Source organism: Vipera ursinii (assembly GCF_947247035.1).
Source record: "Vipera ursinii genome assembly, chromosome: 7".
NCBI lineage: Eukaryota > Metazoa > Chordata > Lepidosauria > Squamata > Viperidae > Vipera > Vipera ursinii.
Window position 1 is genome coordinate 39,920,091 of NC_139521.1, and position 27,836 is coordinate 39,947,926.

At 35.6% G+C, this 27,836-nt stretch overlaps 1 protein-coding gene across 5 annotated transcripts in view; it reads left to right on the forward strand.

Annotated features, from left to right (window-relative positions):
* The window catches only part of BLTP1 (bridge-like lipid transfer protein family member 1), a 148,884-nt gene that overhangs the window by 102,180 nt on the left and 18,868 nt on the right, over positions 1-27,836 (forward strand). For 3 of the 5 annotated variants that reach the window (XM_083367354.1, XM_083367353.1, XM_083367355.1), the window contains exons 57-74: positions 1,220-1,431; positions 2,356-2,554; positions 2,956-3,015; positions 3,385-3,611; positions 4,331-4,531; positions 4,724-4,854; positions 6,226-6,349; positions 6,917-7,026; positions 8,516-8,600; positions 12,656-12,900; positions 13,943-14,155; positions 17,054-17,234; positions 18,569-18,743; positions 22,399-22,560; positions 22,646-22,785; positions 23,823-24,003; positions 25,063-25,257; positions 26,032-26,211. In XM_083367354.1, the coding sequence (XP_083223480.1) occupies positions 1,220-1,431; positions 2,356-2,554; positions 2,956-3,015; positions 3,385-3,611; positions 4,331-4,531; positions 4,724-4,854; positions 6,226-6,349; positions 6,917-7,026; positions 8,516-8,600; positions 12,656-12,900; positions 13,943-14,155; positions 17,054-17,234; positions 18,569-18,743; positions 22,399-22,560; positions 22,646-22,785; positions 23,823-24,003; positions 25,063-25,257; positions 26,032-26,211 (3,021 nt within the window). The remainder of the gene's footprint in view (positions 1-1,219; positions 1,432-2,355; positions 2,555-2,955; positions 3,016-3,384; positions 3,612-4,330; positions 4,532-4,723; positions 4,855-6,225; positions 6,350-6,916; positions 7,027-8,515; positions 8,601-12,655; positions 12,901-13,942; positions 14,156-17,053; positions 17,235-18,568; positions 18,744-22,398; positions 22,561-22,645; positions 22,786-23,822; positions 24,004-25,062; positions 25,258-26,031; positions 26,212-27,836) is intronic. The other 2 variants (XM_083367356.1, XM_083367357.1) reach the window with 2 other exon arrangements.

The following is a 27,836-nucleotide window of genomic DNA, read 5'->3' on the forward strand; positions in this document are numbered from 1 at the left end:
AGATTTTGCCACCAAAACATAGTATATAAAAAGGCTTCATTTGAAAGTTAAGCACTTTTTGAAACTCCTGTGGTATAATTTCTAATAAATATAAATAATTAAATCTTTGAGGTTTGTTTCATTATTTGCTGCAAGGACTGAAAGAAGGAAAGTCTGGTCACTATACAGTCATCGCATTCATTGGATTTTGAATGATTTCTCAATCATTTCTCAAGACTAGGAATGAACTCCCCAATTTCCATAGACACAAAAGTCTTGTTAACCACAGTGTTGTCACATCTGTTTACATGCTAGAAAGTACCTCCCACCAGCAGTGAGGCCTACTGTATTTACATTGACATGACTGTATGGAAAGGATTCCGTTAATTTACATTAAAATCCCAGTTGTAGGAATTTTGCAACTTTGATTTGCTGTAACATTTATTTACTTTGTTGTAGAACAGGATTTAGAAAGATTGACATCCTAAGGTTGTGTAGTGTGTTGGATTCAATTCCTAAAAGGTGCTTTAGAACTTAAAGGATCTGTTTCCATTATTGCATGATTACAGTGGAAACTTCTGTGTGGTACCCAGGGCTTTTTTTGTCATAGAACACTCAGAATGGAGTTCTGGCACCTTTTTTGGATGCAACCTTGTAGAGTAGGCAAGGCGGGTTGTATGACATGTGAGTTCCGGCACCTTTTTCTTTTACAAAAAAAGCACTGGTGGTACCTATAGATTTTTGGAAAAAACACAACTCCTTTAATGGGTCATGGAGAGATGGTATATTTGTGCTTCTACCTGTTCCAGTCAAATTCTTTCGGGGAGCAGAACCTGTTTATTTTTTTAAAAAAATCTAGAATCTTTGATCAAGAGTCAAAGGTCTAGCAATAGAAGAGCAGCTTTTTTGCCTTAAGACTTTTAAGGGACACATGAAATACCCCTTTCCAGACTATTTGGTATTAGCCGCATCCAAGCAAGTATGTTCCTATAGATTTTCTACCTTCTATTATATATATTATACATTATAAACAATATACTATTTTTCTTTCTATTTTCTTCCTGCAACTTCATTTTTTCCCCTTTTTATTAGTTTATTTTTAAATTTGTATTAATTTTTATTGTTATAAATTATATTTTAATAAAATTTCTATAAAGAAAGGATCATATAAACATGAAATTAACGTTCTGTAGTATTTCCTTCTAAAAATATTGAAAAATATATTTATTTGTTTACAAAGCTGTGCTATTTTGGCTGAACTACAAAGCTGCTTATGATAACTGGAATGAACAGAGAATGGCCTTGAATAAAGATGTTCATAGAGCTACGAAGGAAATTGTCGACATGTTACCAGGAATACAGCAGACATCTGCTCAAGCTTTTGGAACCCTTTTCCTCCAACTAACAGTTAATGACTTAGGAATATGTCTGCCAATTACAAATACACCACAGGTAATACTAAAGACAATAAAAGAACACCTATTTGAATTATTACTTCTTTTCAAATTAACAATTCTTAAAATTCTTGACATTTTATTATTGCAGCAGCAAAATATTTTGGAAAATTAAAAAAATAAAAACAAACTGCCTTGTAGCTCACAATTTGAAATAGTACTATAAAATGAATGTCCTATTGGAGATTTTTTAACTTCTTTGCTAGTTACCGGAATGAAACTCTTATTTGAAAGCTAATGGAATTATTGTTTAAAATAGTGTAAAGGCTAAACTTTTTTAAAAAAGCATATTTAGATTCTGCGATAAAATCTTCACAGGTTTGAAAATAATTCTTACTATTAATCTTTTGAACTTTGCATGTAACTTGAATCTTTTCTATGTGATATGCATTACATACATACATGTGTATATGTATAAAAATGAATATACATAGATAACATACCTTTGTATATTTATCTTACAGTTTCCAATTTTCCAAATTTTTTGTTTCTTCCTAAATTGCATTGCTTATGACAAGTTTGATTAAAATGTTTCATGAGTTCTTTTTTCTTATGATTAATATAATGTAATTAAATCTTAATAGTGAAATGCTTACATATATCTCTGAATTTCTTTTAGAATTAAAACTGTATTATATAGATTTGTGCTGTTGTTTAACTATTATTTAAATCCCAATATTTTAAAAATACTTTTTAAAGCATGTTTACTTTTGACATGCTCATTGATAAAGAAGTATTTTTGTTCTAAAGGCAAGCTTTTAATTGAAAACCATTTATTTTAGAGTAATTCTAAATATGGTGTCTATAATGAAAAAAGAGACTCTAGGGATTGGAAAGAGAACTCTTAACTATGAATACAATATTGAATTTTGATATTGAAATAAACAAATTTTACTGCTATAGTTATCTTTTCTTACTTCAGACAACCCACACAACTGAGCTGGACACTGGGTCTGCATTAGTCTTGACAATTGAAAGCACTTTAATTACTGCCTGCTCTTCAGAATCCCTGGTCAGCAAAGGTCATTTTAAAAACTTCTGTATCCGCTTTGCTGATGGCTTTGAAACCAGCTGGGATGATTGGAAGCCAGAAATACGAGGAGATCTCGTGATGAATGCTTGTAAGCATTTTTCTTAGTAACTTGACTTTTTAGAACTTAAACATATATTCTAGGCTACAGTTTAAAAAGGTAATAGAGTTCACAAGAATTTCATAATATAGCATCACGGAAAAAGAGGTCTTTGTAAATAACTACAAAACTGGAAATTTCAATAAGAATTTGCCAAGCATTATATTTCTGCAAATCAATGGCTTATAAGTTTGAGATGTACAATACATTTAATTCAAATTTAGTTTAAATGATTATTCCCATATAATTTAAAACAAAACTTTGGTATACTGGTATCTCAATTATATTCTTCATTTTTTAGATGTAGTACCAGATGCTTGTACATATATAATTTAAAACAAACCTTTGGTATACTGTTATGTCCATTATGTTCTATATTCTTCATTCTTTAGGTGTAGTACCAGATGGCACCTATGAAGTGTGTTCAAGGACAACTGGGCAAGCAGCTGCAGGTAAGATTTACTCTATATTGGCAGAATTTTACAAATGTCTTAATATTCGTTTTCAAAGAATATTCTTAACATTCTTTTTCAAGAAGACATTATTACATTTCCTTTAATTCTCTATTTGAAGGATCTTGTAGGTCAATCCTTTTCTTTATGATATTTCTTTCCTGTGTATCAGCAAAAAAAAAAGAGCTCAAACCATTCTTTGTGGCTTGGTTTAAAAAATGTTCATATATTTCTTAGCATGTCTGGTGCATAAGATAAAGATTGTCTTGAAAGGATTAATGCAACACCCTATCTTAGTTTTGCATGCTCCAATCTTTAATTTTTGAAAAGTATAATCCTAATACATTTCTCCATTTTCTGTTGAAACAGAGAGTAACAGTGCTGGAACATGGACTCTTAATGTGCTGTGGAAGATGTGTGGCATTGATGTACACATGGATCCTAACATTGGGAAAAGATTAAATGCTTTAGGAAATACTCTAACAACTTTGACAGGGGAAGAAGATTTAGATGACATTGCTGATTTGAACTCTGTTAATATAGCTGACCTATCTGATGAGGATGAAATTGATACAATGTCACCCACTGTTAGCATGGTCAGTGAACTAATCATCCATTCATTCATTTATTACGTTAACAATAAAAATAAGTAATATATTATGCAACTCAGCAATAGTGCATAATTATGCAAACTTTAGGCTGTCATACCCTTTTCTTCCATATGTGTTATCAAAGAATAGTGTTAATCACTAAAGTGCTAGTTATATTTAGCAGAGCTGAAGTTTTATTTGTTAACTAAAAAACAAAGAACTTGGTTTCTTGCTGATAACTTACATTATCCAAATAGAATTCTTACATTTTTGTGTAATAACTTTGCAAATACCATTCACAAAACTTTAGAAATAGTTACTAGCTTCAAAATATGAAGTGATATTTAAGGAAAACAAATCTAAAGTACCCTGGATTCCCAGAACTAGATTTGCAGTAATTATCTGGTGAAAGATAAACATTGTGAATTCAAGGTTAGTTGAAATTAGCTCAGTTTGCTTATTTAGGATAGTATAAATTCAAATTAATTGACCATTTTGAATTATGTAGCTCTGATCAATAGTAGCTCTGATCACAAAATAAGAGATGGAAAGCAAGTCACACTGACAGCATGAAGTTAGGGAATAGATAGTAGCCTATTTAGGTGATACCTGAATACAATCTAACGATGTTTGAAAGAATAGTACAGGCAGAGAAGGGGCAGACAATAAGAAAAATGGAAGTTTCATTTCCTGACATATTAATCTTGCTATTTATTATCATCTAGAGATCAGATGGTGGTTCTTTATATGGAGACATATGCAAGCTCACTTTGGGGCAGCGGATTGTAAATCACCTCTTGGGTTTGAGCCCTAAAAGTCAACGTTACTCTGTTCCTGTAGAATATCTGGTGGGATCACCATCAAGTTATACGACTTATTCTAACAGTGCACACTTACAAGTGGGCAGGTCTTGCTCATGGGGACATGTATGTAGCATATGTAGTATCTCTAAACAAATGCTGAATATATGGGTATTGGCAAATCAAAAATCAGCTGGCTTCTTAATCTGATTCTGCATGCTATTTTGATTGGTGGTGCTCAACCTCTTCTGTCTTCATTTTAGTCATTAAAACTGCTTATGGGCAATGAAATAAATGCTTCCTTTATTTTTTAAATAGGAGAATGCTGACCATCGGAGGCAAGGACCATCTAATAATCAAACTGGAGAGCAAAGAGGAAGAAAGTATGTGAAGCGCTTAGTAGATATCAGGGAGTTGAATGAACAGGCTAAAGTAATTGATGACTTAAGGTAAGTATGTTGTTTCCAAACAACTTTTTACAATCAGAATAAATCATTGTTTATCTTTTTTTTACAAAGATTTAATTAGGAGACTCTCAGTCTGTGGGTCAACCCCCCAGCAGTTTTAAACTGAGGAGTTACATTTTTTTTGTAAAGCTATTCAGAGTTCAATAGACAAAGTAGGAATGGTATGAAAACTGAGTCCCATTTTGCTTGCATGTACTCTGGGCAAGTCTTAACAATGTGCCAACTTTACCTGTGTAAGAAGTGAGAGTAATGTCAAAACCTGCTCCTGCTTTGCCCACATAAGCCTACAGTGCAGTGACTGTCAATGCTTGTAACATCGAATGTTCTTGCTTGAGAAGAGATGAAGAAGCAGCTATTTCATATGTTAAACTTGTGTATTGCTTTTAGAGATAGGGTTAAGGCTGGAAGGAGGGAGGAGGAGGATTGTACCTCAAGGCCATGAAATTAAAGAAGATAAGAACTTGGGGGGTTTTCTAACGGAAGGGAAACTGATTCTTTAAATTAATTGGAGAATATGATTAATGACAAAATTAGAAAGGTGGAGAATTGTGTTTTAATATATTGTGCAAGGGGGCGGAGATTTCAGATTCCAGCTTCCTTTGAGCAAGCATTTGCCGGTGTATTAGGCTAAATAAAGGAATGCCTCAGAGTCACTTGAAAAGCTCATACGTTGGAAACTTGACAGTGACCCTGGAAAAGTGTGAACACACTGTCAAAACTTGCTAGACTCTTTGTTCCACATTTGCCTGTGCAAATCCCAATCATTTTTGTGAGTAGCTAATTCCGTGGGATGCACAAGGGTCCTAATATAAATGACTGTTTCCCACTAGTGGTTAGTGAGTTTGAATGTGGTGTATAGTAGTATGATTTTTATTGGAGTGCCTATGGAAGTGCACATTAATGAAATTTTTGTTAATTATTTCTTATATCTAGCTTTTCAAAAAGCAAGATTTTGATTAGGGAAAGAAAAATATCTAAAAATCAGTCTCTAGTATTACTGATAAAATAAGCTTAAGACAGAAAGATACAAATTTTGTGCATTTTAGAATGTAATGTATTTAGCTGTCATCCAACATTAATTCTAGTGAAGTTGTTAGATATATTATTGAGGGCTTGGGGGTTTTTCCCCCAGAGATTGTTGTTCAATTTAAGAACTTGTGCTTTAATTAGTGGTGCCTGACAGAAATCATAGCAGTTTTGCTATGATGCATCCGGCCCGCGGGCCGGCAGATTAACACCCCTGGTGCAAGAGAAAGAGAAGACCTCTGCAAATAAGCTGTCATTCATAATAAATACTCTTATCGCTACCTTCAATGATTGATTGCGGGATTTTATTTATCATCTTGTCTTTAGGAAACTAGGTGCAAGTGAAGGAACAATAAATCAAGAAATTCAACGATACCAACAATTGGAGTCAGTAGCTGTCAATGACATTCGCCGAGATGTCCGTAAAAAGCTACGGAGGTCAAGTATGAGGGTGAGCAATTTTTAAGTTCCTTTTCAGTCATATCAGTTTTGTTTTCATATTATTAAAAATAGATAGAACATAGTCACGTATGCCAAAAACAAGCTCTATGGGCCCTTAATTTTATTTTATTTTTTGAGGTATTGGTGGGACATCATTCAGTACAGGGATTTTTTAAAAACAAAGTTACCGGTACTTTTAAATCCACTTCCATCTAACTTGAAGTAATCTTCTCCAGGAATTCTCCATCAACCTTCCTAACATTCTCTAAAAGCTTTTCAAAGATAGCAAAATATTTCAAGGGGAGAAGAAAAAAGTTAATTCTATCAGTGTTTTGTTTTCAGCTCCCAAGTCTTTAACCAGTTTACAGTATATACTATTTCTATAACTGCTCAGGGCTTTATATTCGTAGAAATCCCAAAGGTATTTTAAGTCTGCTTATTTCTGGATTGAAACTAGTCTTGTGTGATCCTTTTTGTGCCACCCTTAATGTTTTGTTTGCCAAATTTCTGAACTATGCAAGAACACTGTCAGATTAAAATGTGAGAATAATATGCTTTTTAATATGAAAAATTACAGGCAGCATCTTTGAAAGATAAATGGGGCTTAGGTTATAAACCCAGCTATAGTCGATCTAAAGGCATTTCAGCTTCAGGAAGACCACCTCTGAAGAGAATGGACAGAACAAGGTAAGATGGGATAAGGATCTTTTTTAGACCAGAAATATGTTTTGATTTTTTAGTATATGCAATGGGGAAACTTACGAAACAGTTGTTATGAAGACTGTGGCCAGTCATAAGTCATCTATTGCAAGAAAGTAAGTTACATGGAAGATGTTTTATATCATCCCATTGAACCCTTGCGAGCCTAAAGGCCTTAGAAATAATTACGAAGCTCTTTTGCAGCATGTCCTGTTTAATTATTCCTTTTTAATGTTTTTTATGTAATTCAATTTGTTAAAAAATGAGGATTCTTAAACCCCATTGGAGGTATTGTACTTCCCTTGGCTATCACTTTATTTATTTATTTATTTATTTATTTTATTACATTTATATACCACCCTTTCCCGAAGGACTCAGGGCGGTTTACAGGGTAATTGCCAGCCCTAGAGATACAGTGATTTGAAATATATGCTAATATATGAAAAGAGTCACATCCTTTAAATCACATGCTTTCTTTTTAGTTTTTTTTTTTTAAAAATATTTGAATAGTTGCTTAAAGTGTGTTCAGGTTTACGTGTATTTAATTTTCCCCATTAGTATGACAACAACTATAACTGAGAAATGGGGAGCTTTTGGGGGAGGGAGGAATCATATTTGCCTTCCTTCAATGGAAATTGTTGAAAGCTAAATAATTCCTAACTACATAATACCATTTCTTCATCTGCACAGCTTCTTCCTAAATTGTACAGGTAGTCCTCAACCTACGACCACAATGGAGCCCAAATTTCTGTTGTTAGTGAGACATTTGTTAAGCGGGTTTTGCCACACTTTGTGACCTTTCTTGCAATAGTTGTTAAGTGAATCATCGCAGTCGATAAGTTAGTAGCATGGTTGTTAAGCGAATCTGGCTTCCCCATTGATTTTGGTTAGCAGAAGGTTGCAAGAAGTAATCACATGACCTTGGGACACAGCAACGATCATAAATTTGAACCAGTTGCCAAGCATCTGAATTTTGATTACGTGATTATGGGGATGCTGCAAAGTTTGTAACTGAAGAAGGGACATAAAGTCACTTTTTCAATGCTGTTGTAACTTTGAATGGTCACTAAATGAACTGTTGTAAGTCGAGGACTATCTGTATTTTGGAATCCTAACAATGTTTAATGACTAATTATAAAATGCAAGTGCTTTACTCAACTTTTTGTTTATATGGTTTGTAACTGCTCAAATAAATTTTATTGCAGTAGATTTTGTAGTCCTTTAATTTTTATACATTTGTAATTTTTCATATTAAAATGAAATGCAGTTTGCATGCAATTAAAGTATGAAACATATTTAAATTTGCTAGCATCTATTTAGTGTTTCTTGTTTCAAGTTATCACTTGTAGATTGGAAAACTGTTCCAAAATAATATTTTAAATGGTGATTCTTAAATTTGGAAGTAATTGGTAATTATAATGTATTTGATTATTTGCAAATATCTTAATTCCTTGTTACTGTAATTTTGTTGTACAAGGGTTGGGGAAAGTGAAGAAGTTCCAGAAATTTGTGTTGATGGGCCATCTGCTGGATCCAGAGTAATTTTCAACCTACAAGATATGGTAAGACAATTTCTAAGTAGTTCACTGAATGCTTTGGGTAAACCTGCATTACGAACTAAGAGGTGATTTCCTTTTATGAAACCGCTTCACGGGCCAGATCCGGCCCCCGGGCCTTGTGTTTGACATGTCTGCTCTAGATCATCTACTCTTAAACCCCTGCTTGATTCACAATCTGCTAAAGCATTTTTTGCAAATGTGTATCTGTCTGTTTGAAAATCTATAGTGAAACCCAACATACTATTTAATGAAGCAGCCTACTCCACTAAGTGACCTTTTTACTGTCAGTTAATTCATTTCAATATCTGAATCTGAATCTTCTTCCCTCTAGTTTAAACTCATTAATTGTAGTCCATCCCTCACGTTAATGGACAGCAAACCTACTCCTGTGCGACAACCCTTTAGCTATATGAAAACTGCTGTCCTGTCCTGATTCATCAATATTTGTCAGATGTCAGTGTGATCTACCAGAACCTTTGGATGCTTGCCACATTTACTATTTCTGAGCCAGAACTCACCCATCCTGCACTTGTGCCTTTCTATTCACTTTTTAAATGATAGCTGCTGCAAATTTGATATTCCTGGATTAAAGAATTGATAGGAATACCCAGTTCCTTAATCTAGGTCTTTAATAAAAAAATATTGAAACAGCAGAGCCCAGGATTATATACCATGTTGTTTTAATAATTTCTTTTTTTCGTTTTTAATTAAGTTGAATGGAACAGTTTTGGGGATTGCACAACAATCCAGCTATCCAAGTGAGGGGTATTTTCAGGTATTTGTAAAATCAACAGGTATACTAATTAACTGCATGGAAAATCTGCTTCATTGATCATATTCTGCCAGCTAAGCAGAGCACATTATAATACAGTAGGTCACAATTGGCAATATTATAGTAATTCAGTATTTCTTTGTTATTTTTGAGTGAGAATATTCATCAATGTGCCGAGGGACTACCCCTTGGTACATTGATAAATATTCTCACCCCAAAACTATTTTTAACACTTTTTGAATGATAAAACTTTTACATCAGAAACAATTAACTTGCACAACAGAAGCTAATTAGAAACTTGCAAAATAATAAAAAGGTATATTACTGGCAAATAATTCTGGTTGATAAAACCACTGATATTTCAATAGTAGCTATTACTTTATATTTTCTAAATGATTTGTCCAAGAATATAAATACAACAAAAAGAGTATTACTGAAATTAATTGCTTCCAGTTATGAAATTAATTTTAAAATATTTAGATTAAATTCAGATGTAATAATTTTAACACCACATTAAAAGTAAAGGTAAAGGTTCCCCCGCACACGCGTGCTAGTCGTTTCCGACTCTAGGGGCCGGTGCTCATCTCCGTTTCAAAGCCGAAGAGCCAGCGGTTGTCCGAGGACGTCTCCGTGGTCATGTGGCCGGCATGACTAGCCGCCAAAGGCGCATGGAACGCTGTTACCTTCCCACCGTAGTGGTCCCTATTTTTTCTACTTACATTTTTACGTGCTTTCGAACTGCTAGGTTGGCAGATGCTGGGACGAGTAACAGGCGCTCACTCTGTTACGCGGCACTCGGGATTCGACCCGCCAAACTGCCGTTAATTAAGTTTAGTTACACATGGCTTATATTCCCTATTATATTTGGAACAAAATCCATCTAGTTTAGTCTGTGTTCCCCTATGCTGTTAAAAAGAGGGGAAAATCAGACTATGTGATTATTTGTTTTGAATCCAAATCATAGGGTTTTTTTAAAAAAAAATCTAAAAATACCATATTTCTTGAGAGAAAGAGGGAGTTTCTTCTCCCAAATACTTTCCTATGCATTGGAGAGAAGGAACAAAAGATGCATGAATGAGTGAAAATGCACTGATGATGCGAGTTATGAAAATTATCTTTGAAGTATAAATAAATTAATAATCCTTGGGAGAGGCCTGCTGTCCTAAAGAATTTAACATTTTCCTAAGGGTACCATTCAATTAACTCTTCCCCCACCTTTAACCAATATTACTCTCCATTTTCCTCCCCTTTCCTTCTTACCAAGTTCTCTCTTTCCTTTAACCCACCTCTAGTGATCTTTTTCTTCATAGTTGCTGTTTCTGATGGAAGGAGGATAAGATAACGTTTTTGTATGTAGTATGTTTCTATGTATAGAAGAGTAAATGTATGCATGAAACCATAGTTGCTACCGGCCTTAGCTGATAGATCATTTTAAACATTAGCTTCACTAAATTTCCTTCTTTGTGCTGGCCCCTACCCAATTGTGGATTGTGACATCCAACAAAAGGCTGTATTTGTGTGTGTTTGTTTGTGTGTGTGTGTATGTATGTGTGCAGATGTGTACAGAGATAGACAAATATGTCATGTTTACATATTTATTGTACAAGGAACTCCAGTATTGATTTCAGCTGCAGTGGACATAAATCTTTGTGTATCTGTGTGTGCATGTCTACACGTGTAAATGCAAACGTGTATAGATACAAAATACAAATAAAAATTACTCTTTTTTGGCAGGCATATTTTAGCATCATGACCTAGATATATTAACATAGGTGTTAATAATATTTTATGTATGAAGAGCATGGTACCAAATATAGCTTCAATATAACGAGCAACAAGTGTAGAAAAGGATGACATGTAGCAATGGGCATGCTGTAGTTTCCTATTGGACACTGTTGCCTTACACAATCTTTGAAGTAGCTCTTTGTACCACTCTGATTCCCATAATGCTTCTCCTTTCCCATGTGTTACCTCCTATTCATGCCTTACCCAACAGGGGGAGGCAAATTTCTTTCATTACCAAGCTACCATTACCAATTTCTTGAAAGGATCTGTTTCTGTATAGATCAAATGAGTTTTTCATTGTGATGGTTATCTGATAATTGAATTTATTCAGTGAGAGACTTCCCTAGTCACATGGTGATGAAACAGTGCTTTCTGAAAATTGGCTAAGACTACAACACATGGTAAATTATGAAATAGACTTCAATAGCTTTTCTCTTCCAATCTCTGCACTGATATTGCTGAGTGCAGGAGATAGTCTTTGCAATACAAGAAAGGTTTACCATAGTGCTTTGGTATGCCCGTATATGAACATATACACAAATAAAAGGCTCATTTGTGATCCTTCGAACCAAAGAGGTTATCTATCCCCAAGCTTTCACTGATAAGTGACACAGCTTCCAAAGTTTCCTATCTGGACAAGCATAAAGATATAAATTTCTTCTAGTTTCAGTTAAAGTTGGGTCAACATTAATTTAATCATTTCTTTACAATGAACAATCCCTTCATGTGAAGCACATAGGGTAGCAGTGCTGCAGGTAATGGGCACCAATTGGAAAAGCCAGGTGGCAGCCATGTTTTTTTCAAGAACATTTATCTCCATTCTATTCCCCTTTCCATCTTTAATTTTTTCCCCATAGTTTCTTATCATTCCATACTTACTGAGCATTTTACCACACCACTTCTTTGGGGCTATTTTTCTAAAGCTGTTTTTTAAAAAGTTGTGCCTTTGCAAACCTTAAGGTTTTTCCACACCTACCGATATCTTCCACACCTACCGAAACCTGAAGATTTACATCTTAGTTATTCAGAATCAAAATAACATTCTAGAAATTCCCCTCAGAACATTACTGTCTTAAAAATCTAGCTTTTTAAATTAATCATATGTACTACTTTAAAAGGAGATAATAGAGTGCATTCTGTGCCAGCATTTTGCATGAGCTTCCATTTTCTAATAATTTCTGCTACTTTCTCTCATTTATTGGACGCCTGTAAGGTTCTTGCTTTTATGCTTTAAAATGTTTATTTCAGTTATTATAGTAGGATATATTGCAATCTAAGCTGCTGCTATATCTAACATGCATTCACTTTTTTCTCACATAGTTCTTCAAGGTTACTCATTCATCTATTTTTAAAACATATTTCATGGCTGACATCAGTTCTTTGGCCTGTACAAAATGAAACATTTACTGCTTTTTCCTTTAAGAATCTGATTTTTCCTCCCCAATCTTTGAGATAGTTGGTAGCTATAACTTGAATATCTTTTTTGTCTCTTTGTAATCAGTTTCCAGAGGAGACAGAATTGGATCTTTTGTCAGTAACTATTGATGGTCTATCCCATAACTCATACACTAGTGAAGGATCATGCTCAGTATTCAGTTCACCCCAAACTCCAGCTGTCTTCTCACCAAGCATTCCTTTCCAGCCTGAAGAAGGAAGACGAGATGACAGCTTGTCTTCATCAAGTGAGGATTCGGAAAAAGAGGAGGATCATGACAGAGAGAGGCCATATGTTTATCGGAAAGCATTGTGAGCATATTTGTAAAAACAGAACATTCATTTCAGTATAACCACTCTGAATATGTGCATATTGATGAATATAAAAAGAACTCCAGCTTTCTCTATACAATATTTGGTCTGAACTCTTTATGGCAGGATATTTAATCTGCTCTGATAATTTGGCTAGCAGAGCTAACAAAAAAAATACTAAATGCAAGTGCCTATGGCAGAAAATAACTATTACTCTTGGAAAGGACTATCAAGTAACTCAATATTTGACACATCTTTGGATGTTTAGGATGTCAAGTTAAAACCTTGCCAATTTGAAGTAGTCTGAGAAAGTTTCCTTTCTATTGAAGTATGATGGCAGATAGCTAGTGCATTACAGATCTGATTTGATAGATGGCAAATACTAAATTATTCATAAATCCCACATAAAAATTGTTCCTATATCTCATTAAATAACAATATAGCATCAACATCATAGGAACTCAACATTTTCATTTGCACTTCCTATTCTGGTTTTTGCTATGGAAATATAGCATTTGTTAGTAATTTGCTAGTTACTTTGAATGAGATGAACGTCTGGAATATTTCTTAAAACATTATATGCTGCTATAGTAACATTTAATCAGAGCTGCTTTATAGCTGCATAAATGGGTTTTTTTAGTGTAGGGTTAAAGTGTAAATAGTGTAAGAACACTGAATAAATTCTTTTTATTTCTTTTTAAGTAGCTATTTTGACTAGTTTTGGTTCTCTTCCAAGATATATGAAGAGAAAAAACTCCACTGAAGATTACTATTGTACCTTTGTGGATTTTGTTCTCAAAGGCTAAATGTATTTTAGTGAGAAAATGAGATAGATATCTAATTCCTCCTTCCTCATTGTAATGGACCTGCCCAATACAGAACCTCCATAGCCACTTTCAGTGAAAATAAAATACTGGCTATCTCAGATAGTTTGACTATTGAACTAATCTACAGTGTTAAAAATAACAAAGGAAATATATATTAACAAATTGCATGCAGTAAGGTAAGTTTGTCAATCCTACTTTTAAAAAATATTTTGCAGGACTGGTCGTAAGAAAGCTACAGGTTTTGCTGCTGTTCACCAACTGTTTACTGAACGTTGGCCAACATCTCCAGCCAACAGAAGCGTAACTGGAACAACTACTGAGAAGAATATTGACTTTGAACTTGATGTGAGAGTTGAAATTGACAGTGGGAAGTGTGTACTTCATCCAACAACGCTCCAGCAAGAACATGATGACATAAGCGTAAGGAGGTAAATATCCTGCAAAAAGCTGAGCAGGTTTACCAAACTATGTTTAGAGCAGTAGCAACATTTTTTATATGTTGAGACTTGTATGAAATCTCTAGTGACACTTGATCAGAAGTTCAGTTGCGATATTACATATAAAGACGATTTGACGAAGAATGTCCCCTTTTTGTGCCAATAACTGACATACAAATTGTGTAGTCAAAATGGTCCATTGTATTTAAATTGCATGTAAAATATTCATAATTTGGTATAAAAGGATTTATGATTATCTTTTACATTGTGTACAATTGTGTGTATTTACAAAACAGGTACTACGCAACGGAACATACTTTTTGGGAAATGCTGACTTACTTAAATCTTGTTTAATCAGATCAAACTTAAGCAACTTGTCTGAGGATTTACAGCAGGGCTTTTCAACCTTTTCACCCATTGTACCACTTTTAGGATAAGGCAATATCCGAGTACCACCAGTCACCCAGCAAGATGTCAAAAACTTAAACCCCCCGCCAAAAAAGAAAAAAAATGATAAAGTACAGGTAGTCCTCGACTTACAACAATTCATTTAGTGACTGTTCGAAGTTACAACGGCACTGAAAAAGTGAACTATGACCATTTTTCACACTTATGACTGTTGCAGCATCCCCAGGGTGATGTGATTTACATTAGGATGCTTGGCAACTGATTCATACTTATAACATTCAGTGTCCCAGGGTCATGTGATCAATGGCCAGAAGGGCGTGGCCAGCTCATCACTCAGGTTGTGGGGTGCCTGTGTATGGGGGGGAATCTGTGGATCTCTGGTGGAGGAGAGTGGGACTGGGATTGGGTGCCTTCCCTCTCTCCCATTGTCCCTTTCTTCCTTCTTTCCTTCCTTTCTTTCCTTCTCTCCCTCTTTGTCACTTAGCCAGCAGCCTCTTTTCTGCAAGCAAGTGAGCTGGGCAGGAGCCCGGGATCATCATTTCTGAGCGTGACTTCTGAGCACGGCTCAGCTGATCCCAGCCTCCTGCCCAGCTCGCTTGCGGAAAAGAGGCTGCTTGCTAAGTGAGCTGGGCAGAGACCCGGGATCAGTTGAGCTGCGCTCAGAAGTTGTGCTCAGAAACGCTGATCCCGGACTCATGCCCAGCTCACTTGCTTGCAGAAAAGAGGCTGCTTGCTAAGTGAGCTGGGCAGCAGCCCGGGATCAGCTGAGCCACGCTCAGAAGTCGCGCTGAGAAACGCTGATCCCGGGCTCCTGCCCAGCTTACTTAGCAAGCAGCCTATTTTCTGCAAGCAAGTGAGCTAGGCAGGAGCCCGGGATCAACGTTTCTGAGCGCGACTTCTGAGCGCAGCTCAGCTGATTGCGGGCTCCTGCCTGCCTCGCTTGCAGAAAATAGGCTGCTTGCTAAGTGAAGCCCCAGGATCAGCAGGCTACCAGGCTTGCTAGCCCTTCCCCCCCAAACACACCACATGCTCACTCACCCTTCCTCGCTGGCCACTCGGCTCGCTGTTCCTCTGAAGACAGGCCGGTCTGCCCCTTTTATACTTTTTCTTCTCTCCGCCCTCCTCCTTTTCTCTTCCGGATGTACCGGAAGCTCCAATTAGCATGTCACCACAGATCCTGGGGATTCTGGCAAGCTCTGCAGCTCCAGCTGATCTCCAGGTTTGTGTGACTCCATTTTGACTTGTTCCCTCCCCCACTGTAATTAGTTAAACTGGGCTTGCATGCCACCAGCCAGGGGCTCGCATACCACTGGTGGTATGCGTACCACAGGTTGAAAAGCCCTGTTTTACAGCACGGATCTGATACATTATTACTGTTAATTCAATAAACATCCAGCATTTCTGAATGAATGAATGGAAGACTGAATAAGATGCCAGAGGATATAAATTGTTAAATGCAATTAAAAACATTACAAATATACAAGTTCAATAATGCAGTTACAGAAGTCGAAGAATTTGTACCATTTAAAAAATAGGCTTGGCTACAAAATAGACTCTAACCATGGAAGAGATTCTCTTCTCCCACCTCTACATAACCTCACATATTAGTTTTGGAAGGTTCCCCGATGATGTAGGGATAACCTTCTGAGGATTTTAAAAGTTTACTTATGGAAATCTGGAACAAACCCTTATGTTATCTCATTTTATCTTACCTTTAAATTTACAGGCTGTCCAACTCCAGTAGACTCTTGAGTGATGCAAAAAGACTAGAGAAAATATACAGCTAATCCCACTGAATCACACAGACAAACCAAACTATAGTTATTTTTGTGAAAGTTGAGAGAGTTTCTTAGGACACAGGTGTCATTTATATCAACAACCAAAAGCTCTCCATCTTCAAGGCTGAAAAGAGCTTAAAAAGTCTATTAAGTGGTGAGAAGTGTGGGAGAAATAAGTGTTGGAATTTAAAAAAAATGAATTGGACTGTTGACAGAGGACAATCCAATGTTTTACTGGCTTTTTCCTAATTCCCCATTCGTGCTAGAGGGCACCATTTAAGGTGCTTCTGGGTTGAAAGGATTAGCCGGTGATATCACCAATGCCAGGATGGATGTCCATGGGGGCTCCTTTCACATCAAGGAGCTGGAGCAAATGACAGGAGTTCTCCCTGCCATGTAGCAGCACTTGAGTATCAAGCGTGGGCTTGCTAACCTCCAACCCAGTGTTCAAACCACGTGAGCTGCTACGCTCCCTTCTTCCTAGGTGATGAAGATTCTTGCCTACTGTGCTGTGTGCCTGAGAGCCTTAAGCCAAATGTAAGCTAGAGCATAATCAAGTCATGCCAAATGTTTCTGTTCTCAGTTCTCTGAAGTGTTATCAGTGAGTTTGACTAACAATGACTATTCAGAACTTTCAAAATAACTTAATATTGCCTTTATGTTCAGGGTAATAAGTGTGTCTATTTATATATATATGTCTTAGGACCTATGATCGCAGTTCCCGAAGTTTAGATCAAGACTCTCCCTCTAAAAAAAGGAAATTTCAAACTAACTATGCATCAACTACCCACTTACTGGCTGGAAAGAAAGTACCAGCATCTCTTCAAACAAAGTCTAGTGATGTGGAAACAACAGTATTTTACATTCCTGGTGTAGATGTTAAGGTAAAAATAAAAAGTTTGACGTTTCCTTCATATAGTGTGATGAGTCCTTCGGGAGAAGGGCGGTATACAAATTTAATAAATATTAAATATTAAAATAGAATTTCAAGTTTCACATTACTTTCCGGAGCCTGTCATGTAATGTAGCTATTGCTTTGAAGCCTGTAAATATGCTAGGAAATCTGATGTTATTACAGATAAGCATTAAGGCTAATTAGGAGAGCCTCTGTTCAGTGAAAAATGTATGATTCATTATGAGGCATATCTACTTTGTTGTCTTTATAATTTACCGTAAAAAAGCATTTTAATGTCAAATTGAACAAATCTGGAAGCAAGGGAATTCTACAATACTTTTATCCCTGGAAATACTAGTAAGATTGGATGAGTAATTATTTGAAGAATAAGTTTGAGGAAATCAGTGCCACATTGCCAATCCGATAGATCAGTGACACTGTTAGTCATTACAAGAGTTCCTGCTATGTTGCCAGCTATAATTTTTAATCCTTCTCTCTATCTCTTCTTGTTTGCCCCTGTATTAGAGATAGTATAGTTCTTGTACATATGCACTGCATCCACTTTGGATGTGTGGCAGTAACATTTTGAATAAAAGAAAAGGAAAAGTTAGCCAATTGGTCCAGTAGTAAAAAGGGCTGATAAACATTGTATATGTTATAGAAAACCTTAAGGCTTTTTCCTAGACAATTAAAGGCTAGGTCGAACTGGGAGTGAAACAGGTGTGACATACCATGCCAACAAGATCTATATTTTAAAAGTGATTCATGTTATTAAGTTGCTGATGAAGAAAATAAACAGAGGATTTATTATATCTAAATATATTTTGTTTAACGAGATCTCCTTTCTTTGTCCTTAATATACATTTCACATTAAAAACATATTTTTGTTGTAATACTATTGTTTTAAAATAGCAAAGATTCTTTTCAAAAATAAGGTCAGGCATCATTTAACAATATTTACAAATAAAACAGCTTAATCACATCCAGTCAGATAGTTTTAAACATTTTATAACTTATTTAATACAGTAGTTCCAGCATAGCAAGGAATAACTGTACTGTACATCATACACTAATAGGCTACTTCTACACAAACTAATTTTCCAGAACATTTTTATCTAGCTGGGAGCCTTGCAGAGCATCGACCCATCAAAATTCCACCAGACCCTTTATTTTCCATTACTTTGATAATTTCAGTCAAAGTGTTATTTGTGATTTATGCTCTTCTATTCTTTACAATACTCCTTGTCTCTTCCCCTCCCCCCACGAATAGCAGTTTGGCTATGCAGAAACCTATGATTTTAATTTTATTTTGTCCTGTTTTAGCTACATTACAATTCTAAGATGTTAAAAACTGAGTCACCAAATACATCTCGAGGTTCATCTCTTCAAAGAACCTTTTCCAAAGAATCAAAATTGTATAGTATGAAAGATGTCATTCCTCCTACTCGTATCAAGGCTAAAACCTTACTCACTCCTCAACCCCCACCTATTCCATCAGGTAAAAATTTATCTTTTCTTTGTTTGTCTTTTGACTTTAGTAATATTTTGCCATAATGTAGAGTTCAATACTTAGATCAGTATTTGTAGCTTAATTTGTACTTTTGATTATTTTCTTACTAGTTTTTCCCTTTGTTAAATATTACTTTATTAACTATTATAAATGGTTTCTCTTATATTCTTTGGTCTATTTTTGCGCACACTACATCTGCTGCATTAATGTGTCAATCTATGGGGAAACTAGAAATAAAATTTGGACAATTTTCACAATTCCTAAGTATGCATGAAATCCATTATATGTGGAGTACAAGAAATCAGTTATCCTTAACGTAGAATGTTAAACAGAAATCCTTAATTTCAGAATTGTGTATCTAAGCATATACACATTTTATAATGGAAACTTATTTCAGCTATATGACCAGGTTTTTGGATCCCTTTCTATCAGTAATATAAAACAACTTTTCCAGTTGTTTTTTTTTAAATTATCAGTACGATGATCTTCAACCAGCTTGTCTAGGTACCATAATGATTAAGGAATAAACAAGCTGAAATCCAAAATACTTAGAAGACATTAATCCATAGAAAACTCTTTTTTATTCCAGCCCTAATTGTAGAATATCTCCTCAGTGAAACTGAATAGTTACCATTTATTGACACTTTTAGAAAAAAATATTAAGATAACTTTATACTTAGAAACTGTATGATTTAGTTGTACAGCTTTTAAAATTGCTCCTCAGTTGTTAAAGCTTTGAACACTCTATGTTTTTGCTAGTTAATTTAATGCATTTTATTTGTATTTTATAAACATCTTTTAAGTATAGTTTCATCAGTCATTATGTATTTAATGTGAAATATACAAGCAACTATTAAATGTACATGATTCTTAGAAAATCTGTGAATGAGAAGGCAAATTGATTTAAATCAACAAGATCAATCAATAAGTCAGTTATGCACTATATTTCCTAAACAAGATTGTAAATCTAAATACTAAATCATATAGCTAAATGAAATATTATCATACCATCAAGTAAAAAATACCACAATCAAGGAACTGCTAAACAAGCCAACAGTAAACATCCAAACCAAAGAACCTCCAAGACATTCCCACTGACAAGGCAAGCGTGAATATAAACTCAGGGGAAACCCCACTTCTTACTAGCACTGATGATGTTACCTAGTTTGAGTAATGAAATGTCTGCAAAAACACCCAAGCTCAGAGAACCCAAAATACCTCTCTTATCATACAATTGTTACATATTTGTATTTAGAGTCAGTCTATTTCATATGCTATATATACTGCTCAAAAAAATAAAGGGAACACAAGATAAGACATCCTACTATTAAATACAGTACATTGTGTTGTTTAAGTGTTCCCTTTATTTTTTTGAGCAGTATATATATATTTCATTTTTTTTCTTAATTCTGTCCAACATGAGACTGTCATGTAGAGAAAATGTATTTAAGAGATACCTATATAGAATGTGTCTTAGGAGCAGCCGGAGCATACCATAGTGCAAAAATCGATGTAGTTGGGAATCAGACAGAAACTGATTACTGCAACTATACAACCATCCACAGCTGTACAAGCGATCCTACAGAAGAACAGCAACCTTTTTGGTAGTGGAAATGGGGTGGGAGTGTATCAAGGAGAGGACAAGTACCAGTTGTAATATATTACTTGTTTTTTTGTGCGAAAATGTAACATTATCTTAAGGATTCACTGTATTGCTACCTTAAATTATCAAATGGCAATGCTCACAAAAGAGTGTGATTCTGTGCTTAGTAGGTTTGCATGCAAAACCTACGACACAGCTATATTTATCCATGCTAAGATAGCCTACTTTTTGTCTAAAAATCACTCAAGTTCTAAAGCAGAGGCCCCAATCTTTTGGGCACCAGGGACCAGTTCTATGGAGAAAGATTTTTCCGCAGACCAGAAGAGGCGTGGTTTTGTGTGCTGCCTTCATCCCGCAGATGGGGCTTCATTTGTTTGCGTGGCCCGGTTGCTGGCATGCTGTGGCCCGGTGCCAGTCCACAGACCGGGGGTTGGGGACTCCTGATCTAAAGAATACCTAGCTATTTGAATTCTGACTACATTTTCTTGCAATTTGGATAATAGAGAATTATCCAAATAATATTTTAGACAGTAGTTTTTTAAAAATGGAGATGCAAAATAATCTGTGGAAAACCACAGGCATGAATGAATTATTTCATTATGTACTGATACCTTAACTGTTTTCATAGTGTGGTTCATGATGGACTACATTTGCAGAGATTACTTAGAAGCATGTAACTCATAAATCCTCCATCATTTTAGAAGGCTAAAGGATGGGAATGGGAGTGCTTTGCAAATCTTTTCCATTGCCACTCTTAATTCATCCCCCTTGAATGTGAAAAATGATAAATAGTTGACAAGCCTTGAGCAATCTTTAGAAGACAAGTTACATCCATTCCCATTCTTAAGCCCTTAACCCAAAAAATTGTTCCAAAAACACACTGCCAAAATTTACCTACTTCAACTAATATTGGTAACACAATCTTGGGATGCTAGTGCTGCAAGCAGACTATATTTTCCATGGGTTACTCAACTTTGGTTTGATGTTTCTTTCAAACTAAATGAAGAATGGGGAAAAAACAGAATTGACCACGAAGGTGGTATTTTTTTTTGTGGCTTAGCATGAGAAAAGCATTTGAATTACATACTTATTTATAGGATACTTAGCACATGCTGAACATGCTCAGACAATGTGACAAGTTGGGCATGTGCTTTAGTTAGGAACATGTTGGATTGTATCTGCTGCTTTTACCCCATGCATTCTTTTGAGCAGATTGTAATATTGTCACTTGATATGTCACTTAAGGCAACCCGTTTATAAGATTATGGTTTTATCAGAACAAACCAAAGGAACCATGTGTTGTTCTAGTTTGTATCCGAAATTACATAGTTTTGACTAAAAGAATCCAATAATGATCTTGATCAAACAAGATCATATTAAAAACTGAGGCATAACTTCATGCACATACCTTCTGTGGGGTGATACCATATATAGGAAATGGCAGGTGATATAACTCAGGGCAATTCCAGGCCTTAGCCTGGTTTGCCATAGTGTCTGAATATACCCATTCATTCCACTCTGTATAGGTACATTCAGCATCCTTATTTGTTTAAGTTAGACCACTTTTCCTATCCACAGTTGGTCACAAGAAACTAGAGAATTAGTAATTAGCAGTACAGCTGCTATAGACATTTTTTTGGTTTTGCTTTTCTTGGATAATTAGCAGAATTAATCCATACTAGAGTGTTCTGTCGCAGGAAGTACCAATGTTTTAATTTACAAAAATGTTTAAATACAGCAATGGAAATTTCATTTAAGTTTTTGAAAGTGATCTATTTTAGTCATTCTGATTATAAAATTAGAAGCTTTAATTAAACAGCAGATTTATGGATGATTTAAATCAATCTCATATTCTCTATAAAAATGCTGAGGATCTGTTGGATTAGCCAGAGATACATTATTAACTTAAGGAAAGATATCTCAGGAATTGAGTTAAGGTAACCTCACTTTTGAGCTATCATTAACTTTTCTTACTTTTTTATTTGTGTTCTATTTGACATTTGTGATCTGGTGTTTCACTTTATTTTTCAAATCTTTCAGCCAAAGGTAAAGGAAGTGGTGGCGTAAAAACAGCAAAACTGTATGCTTGGGTTGCACTTCAATCTTTGCCTGAAGAAATGGTGATTAGCCCTTGCCTATTAGACTTTCTAGAAAAGGCCCTGGAAACAATACCTATAACTCCAATAGAAAGGAATTATACAGGTATCATATTTCTGTACCATAATTTTTATATCCTGATTTTTATTTTGGAGAATTTATACGTAATCACTTCCTTATTGTTTTAAAGCCATCAGTTCACAAGATGAAGATATTGGTCAATTTGATATGCAAGATCCTTTAGAAGAATCCACAGCTTCCTTAGTATCTTCATCAACCTCAGCATATTCTTCTTTCCCTGTTGATGTAGTGGTATATGTAAGAGTTCAGGTGAGCATGGATATCAACTTAAGTAATTACCTTCAAGGCTGTTGTAAATTGGCCAGATTTACTGTATTTGTACACAGAGAAGTATTTTGTATTTCGAATGCTAAAATAATGAATTCTATTTTAAATTGGGACTTTCTCATTTATTGTATAGTTTCTATTTCATTTTATATGAGAAATATCATTGATGCCTTGTAAAGAAAAGTACCTGCTGTGTCTGCTTGCATATGTATTTATTTGTAGAGCATATTTTGCTTTAAATATTTCACTGTCTGATAATGTAAACTATATTATGATTTTAGATATTGTATTCTAACTTTTTCCATGGAATCTAAAGCAACATTTGGTTTCACAACTTCATGAAAGTGAGTTAAGCTGAGACATATTGATCTGCCTATGGTTTGGCACCATAAAATTGAATGTTGCTTGCTTGTATTCCAGACTCAGCCGTTTAATCAGATGACACAAATTAAAATTCAGTGCTAAGACGTTTGCAGCTTATTGACTCAAACTACACAGAGCCAGGAAATGTTAAACTGGGGCTGCTACTTGTATTAGCAAAGATGTATTAAATTTCATTTGATGTATTTAATAATATAATTTTTCTCTATACTCTTCTTGTGTTCCATGTGTAGTTTTCTTCACTGTCAGACTCCTTCTTAGTATTTCTTAATACAGCTTTTATGGGCCCCAAAAAATCTTGTTCTAAACATTCTGCAGAGGTAACAATATGTTATTTTCCTTATTTCTGAAACTAGGTCATCATTTGAAGACGATTATTTTCTAAATCTTAGGATACTTTTATGTCCCTTCTGTTGTTCTTGAATTCCAATTTATAATCAATCAGCCCAACTTAATAGACTCAGGAATGAAAGATATTTAGACTCGAATTAAATAACATTTAGATAGTCACACATTATTTATCTCTCGCATTAAAAAATTTAATAGTATTATATCTTTAAAATTGTTCTGTTACTTGTTGCTTTCTCATCATTTTAATTCTCCATGTAAGATAAACACCATTTTTTTTTCTTCTTCAGCCTTCACAAATCAAGTTCAGCTGCTTACCTGTGTCACGGGTGGAATGCATGTTGAAACTTCCTTCTCTTGATCTTGTATTTTCTTCTAATCGAGGAGAATTAGAAAATTTAGGTTCGACCGGCCCTACAGAAAATTCTTTACAAAGTGGATCAAAGATGCCAATTAAAACTATCTCACCAGGTAAAATCCATTTTTATTGAAAAACAGTTTTTTTCCCCAGTTTCAGTTCTTTTTAAAGGTGTATTCAGGTCTAATATAAAATAACAGTTTAATCCTATAAGAATAAATTGTGGATCTTCTGGTGCTCTCAAAAGACAGAAAATAAAATGTGTGCTTACAACCATGATTATGCCTTAACAAAACCAGTGGCTAGTATTAACGTTGACTTAGATCAAACTAGAATTAAAAGTTTGAAGTTGACTTGTTTTTCTAAATGATTAATACAAATTGTAAACTTTCAGACATAATTGCTTGTTTTGTAAACCTGACACTAAATAATGGTTTAATGTGATGTCTGAGCTCAATTGTCAACTTACCAAACTCCTTTTGAGCTTAGCCTAGTATGACATTCTGGTCAGTGATTATAATAATAAACTACACTACATTGTACCCCCACCTCCATCCCACTTAATTAATTTAGCTGGAGGACAGCTGACACAGAAATAAATCTTTCACATTTCAAATAATCTAGTATTTATCCATATCAGGCTGCAGAAAGAGACTTCTTTATCAGATCTTATAATGTGAGCAGTATGAGGGGAAAGCAGTCCTTTAGGTGCGTTGATTAAACCATTCATGGAATAATGTTGAAAGCTTGTCCAGTACCAGTTTGGTCTAGTGGTTAAGGCACTAGGCTAGAAAGTGGAAGATCATGAGTTCAAGTCCATCCTAGCCATGAAATCCAGCTGGGTCAATTTGGGCTGCTCACTCAGCCCAACCCACCTCGCATGGTTTTTGTTAATAGGGAAGTCACAAGGAAGATGTGTTGGACATGTTTGCTGCCTTGAGTTATTTGTAAAATGATAAAGGTAGGATAGAAATTAATAAATAAAAGGAATAAAAATAAATAATTTGTAAGAATGTTTCTAGAAGATTCAGACTTATACTACTATGATTGTCATCTCTAATAATGCATGATTGCCAGGTCTCATCAAAATATGTTTCTATTTGTCTTTCCAGGGAATGTACCTTGGCTGATCTTTATGATTTTTCTAGAATACATTTCTTTTTCTGCTTTAGGTTCTTCTCTTGGATTAGGTAGCTCCTTTGGCAGAACACGGCATAGTAGCAGCCAATCAGATTTGACAGGTTCTAGCAGCAGCTCTTCGGGTTTGAGTTTTACAGCCTGCATGTCTGATTTTTCCCTTTATGTATTTCATCCGTATGGAGCAGGAAAGCAAAAAACCACTGTGGCTGGCTTATCTTCTGGAACAGGTAATAGAGAATAGTGTGGTTCATAGAAATATATTGGTGATTTTTTTTTACTTTTTAGATAAGCCTTTAAAAAGGAAATACAAAATCCCTTTAAAAATGATTTTGTTCTGATTTAAATATGTATGAATGTATCTTAAAAATAAGTTTTGTATTCATATCTCAGAGTACATCTATGTAGTAAGGCATTCATACAGTAAATGCAGTAAAAAATTTCCTTTGTTTGTTTGTTTAGAAACTGTTAAAATTATTACATGATATAGCAAGCAATAATTTAGTCACCATATTTTATACCAGCCAAAGTTTACGGACACTTTTGTGCAAAGCTCAACATCTTCAGACATTATGTTAGAATAGGTTTCACCCATTTAGGTAAAGGTAAAGGTTCCCCCGCACATGTGTGCTAGTCGTTTCCGACTCTAGGGGCCGGTGCTCATCTCCGTTTCAAAGCCGAAGAGCCAGCGCTTGTCCGAGGACATCTCCGTGGTCATGTGGCCGGCATGACTAGACGCCAAAGGCGCACGGAACGCTGTTACCTTCCCAACGTAGTTGTCCCTATTTTTCTACTTGCATTTTTACGTGCTTTCGAACTGCTAGGTTGGCAGAAGCTGGGACGAGTAACAGGCACTCACTCTGTTACGCGGCACTCGGGATTCGACCCGCCAAACTGCCGACCATCTGATCGACAAGCTCAGCGTCCTAACCCACTGAGCCACCGCGTCCCTTTCACCCATTTAGATTAAGCTAAAAAAGTAATTGTGTTTTTCATGGTTTCAGGGAATATAGATGAAGAACCTTCGTCAGTTACTGGTCGCAAGGATTCATTGAGCATAAATCTTGAGTTTGTAAAAGTTAGCCTGTCAAGAATAAGGCGTTCAGGAGGTGCTACCTTTTTTGAAACCCTCTCTGCAAGCAAATCTGCCAATAAGATGGAGACTACATTAATAAACATATCTGGTATATATCAGTCATATCCTCTAAACCAGGGGTGTCAAACTCAATTTTCATTGAGGGCCGCATCAGCATTGCGGTTGCCCTCAAGGGGCCGGGTGGGCATGGCGCGGGTGAGTGTGGCCTACTGGGTGGGCGTGGCTAGAGTGTGTATGGCCTACTGGGTGGGCGTGGCCAGCTCTACATCATTCGCATCAAGGGTGCCTATGGGGGCCTGGGCAGGAGTGGGACAGATCTGAGGGTCTCTGGCAGGAGGAGGGTCTCTGGGCCAGGGCCAAGGCAGTGGGGGCCGTTCCCTCACTGTTTCCAGGATGGCTTTGCGGGCCGTATGAAACCACTTCGTGGGCCAGATCCGGCCCCCGGGCCTTGTGTTTGACATGTCTGATCTAAACTCAGTGCAGCATAGAAAATACTGCATTACATGTGAAAAATAGAACTTGTAGGTCTTTTGAATGGATGTTGCATAATTACATTTTAAGATAATTATAAAATTAGATATATTTTCTCCACTAAACAGATGATCTTTCTTGACCTTGTCATAGCTCTCTACAGCCAATAAGTCCTTGATTAATGTCCTCTCATTCAGTGACTGATCAAATGTATGACAAGACTGAATGGGAGGGGGGTAATTGTAACCAGCAGATTCCTGCAGTCACATGATTTAAATTTGAGTACTCAGCAACTGGCTCATAATTATGCCATCACAGCATCCTTTGGCCACAAGATCACCATTTGTGATGTCTCTGCTGCTTCCAGTGAACAGTCAACAGGAAAGCTAGTAGAAGGTCACAGATGGTGATCATATGACTGCAGGATGCTATGGTTGCACGGGATTTGCCTAACAACAGCAACTTGGACTGCTGGAACTGCTGGTATAAATTGGCACGATCGCATCACATTGTGCCGTATGATCATGACACTTAGCAATGGAGTTCCCAGTCCCAATTACCACCAGTAAGTGAAGATTACCTGCATAATCAAAATAATAGGCAGATAGTCTGGGAAATATTTGATAAAACATAAATACCACAACTGCTTCCTTCCTTCCTTCCTTCCCTCAACCATGTGGAAGAATATCACTTTTTGAACTTGCAAACAAAACTGATACCACTGTGAACTTACATTTGTATAATTCTATTTAAAAGCCTCTTAAGTAAGTATGGGTCTGGTTCACCATAACACTAAATCAAGCTTTTGATATATTTTTATTTTTCAACATCTATTTACATTTTCCTTGATTCTTTTTTTTTTGAGATGAGATAATAAAATTGTGCCAGTAATTGGTCTCTTGTAGCAAGCAGTTTTAATATTAAATACATTGCAGGAATACAAACATTTTTGAGATGGCTATTACTGCAGTAAACCTAGAATTAGGTGCTACAATGCTAAAAAAAGAAGAGATTAAAAATATATAATATAGACAAATTTATTCTGAAAAATGAAACGTATTTTACATTTCCAATCTACAATAGCTGTCAAGCGTCAAACTGGTTGCAGCAGGTTACAAACCTTATAAGCAAACAAATATTGATAACCTTGATCCTGATTGGGAGAGTCTGTAGCCCTCTCTATGTTGTTCTGAATCAAACTATAGCAATCTGAGTCAGTTTGATGGATGTAAAGGATGCTGA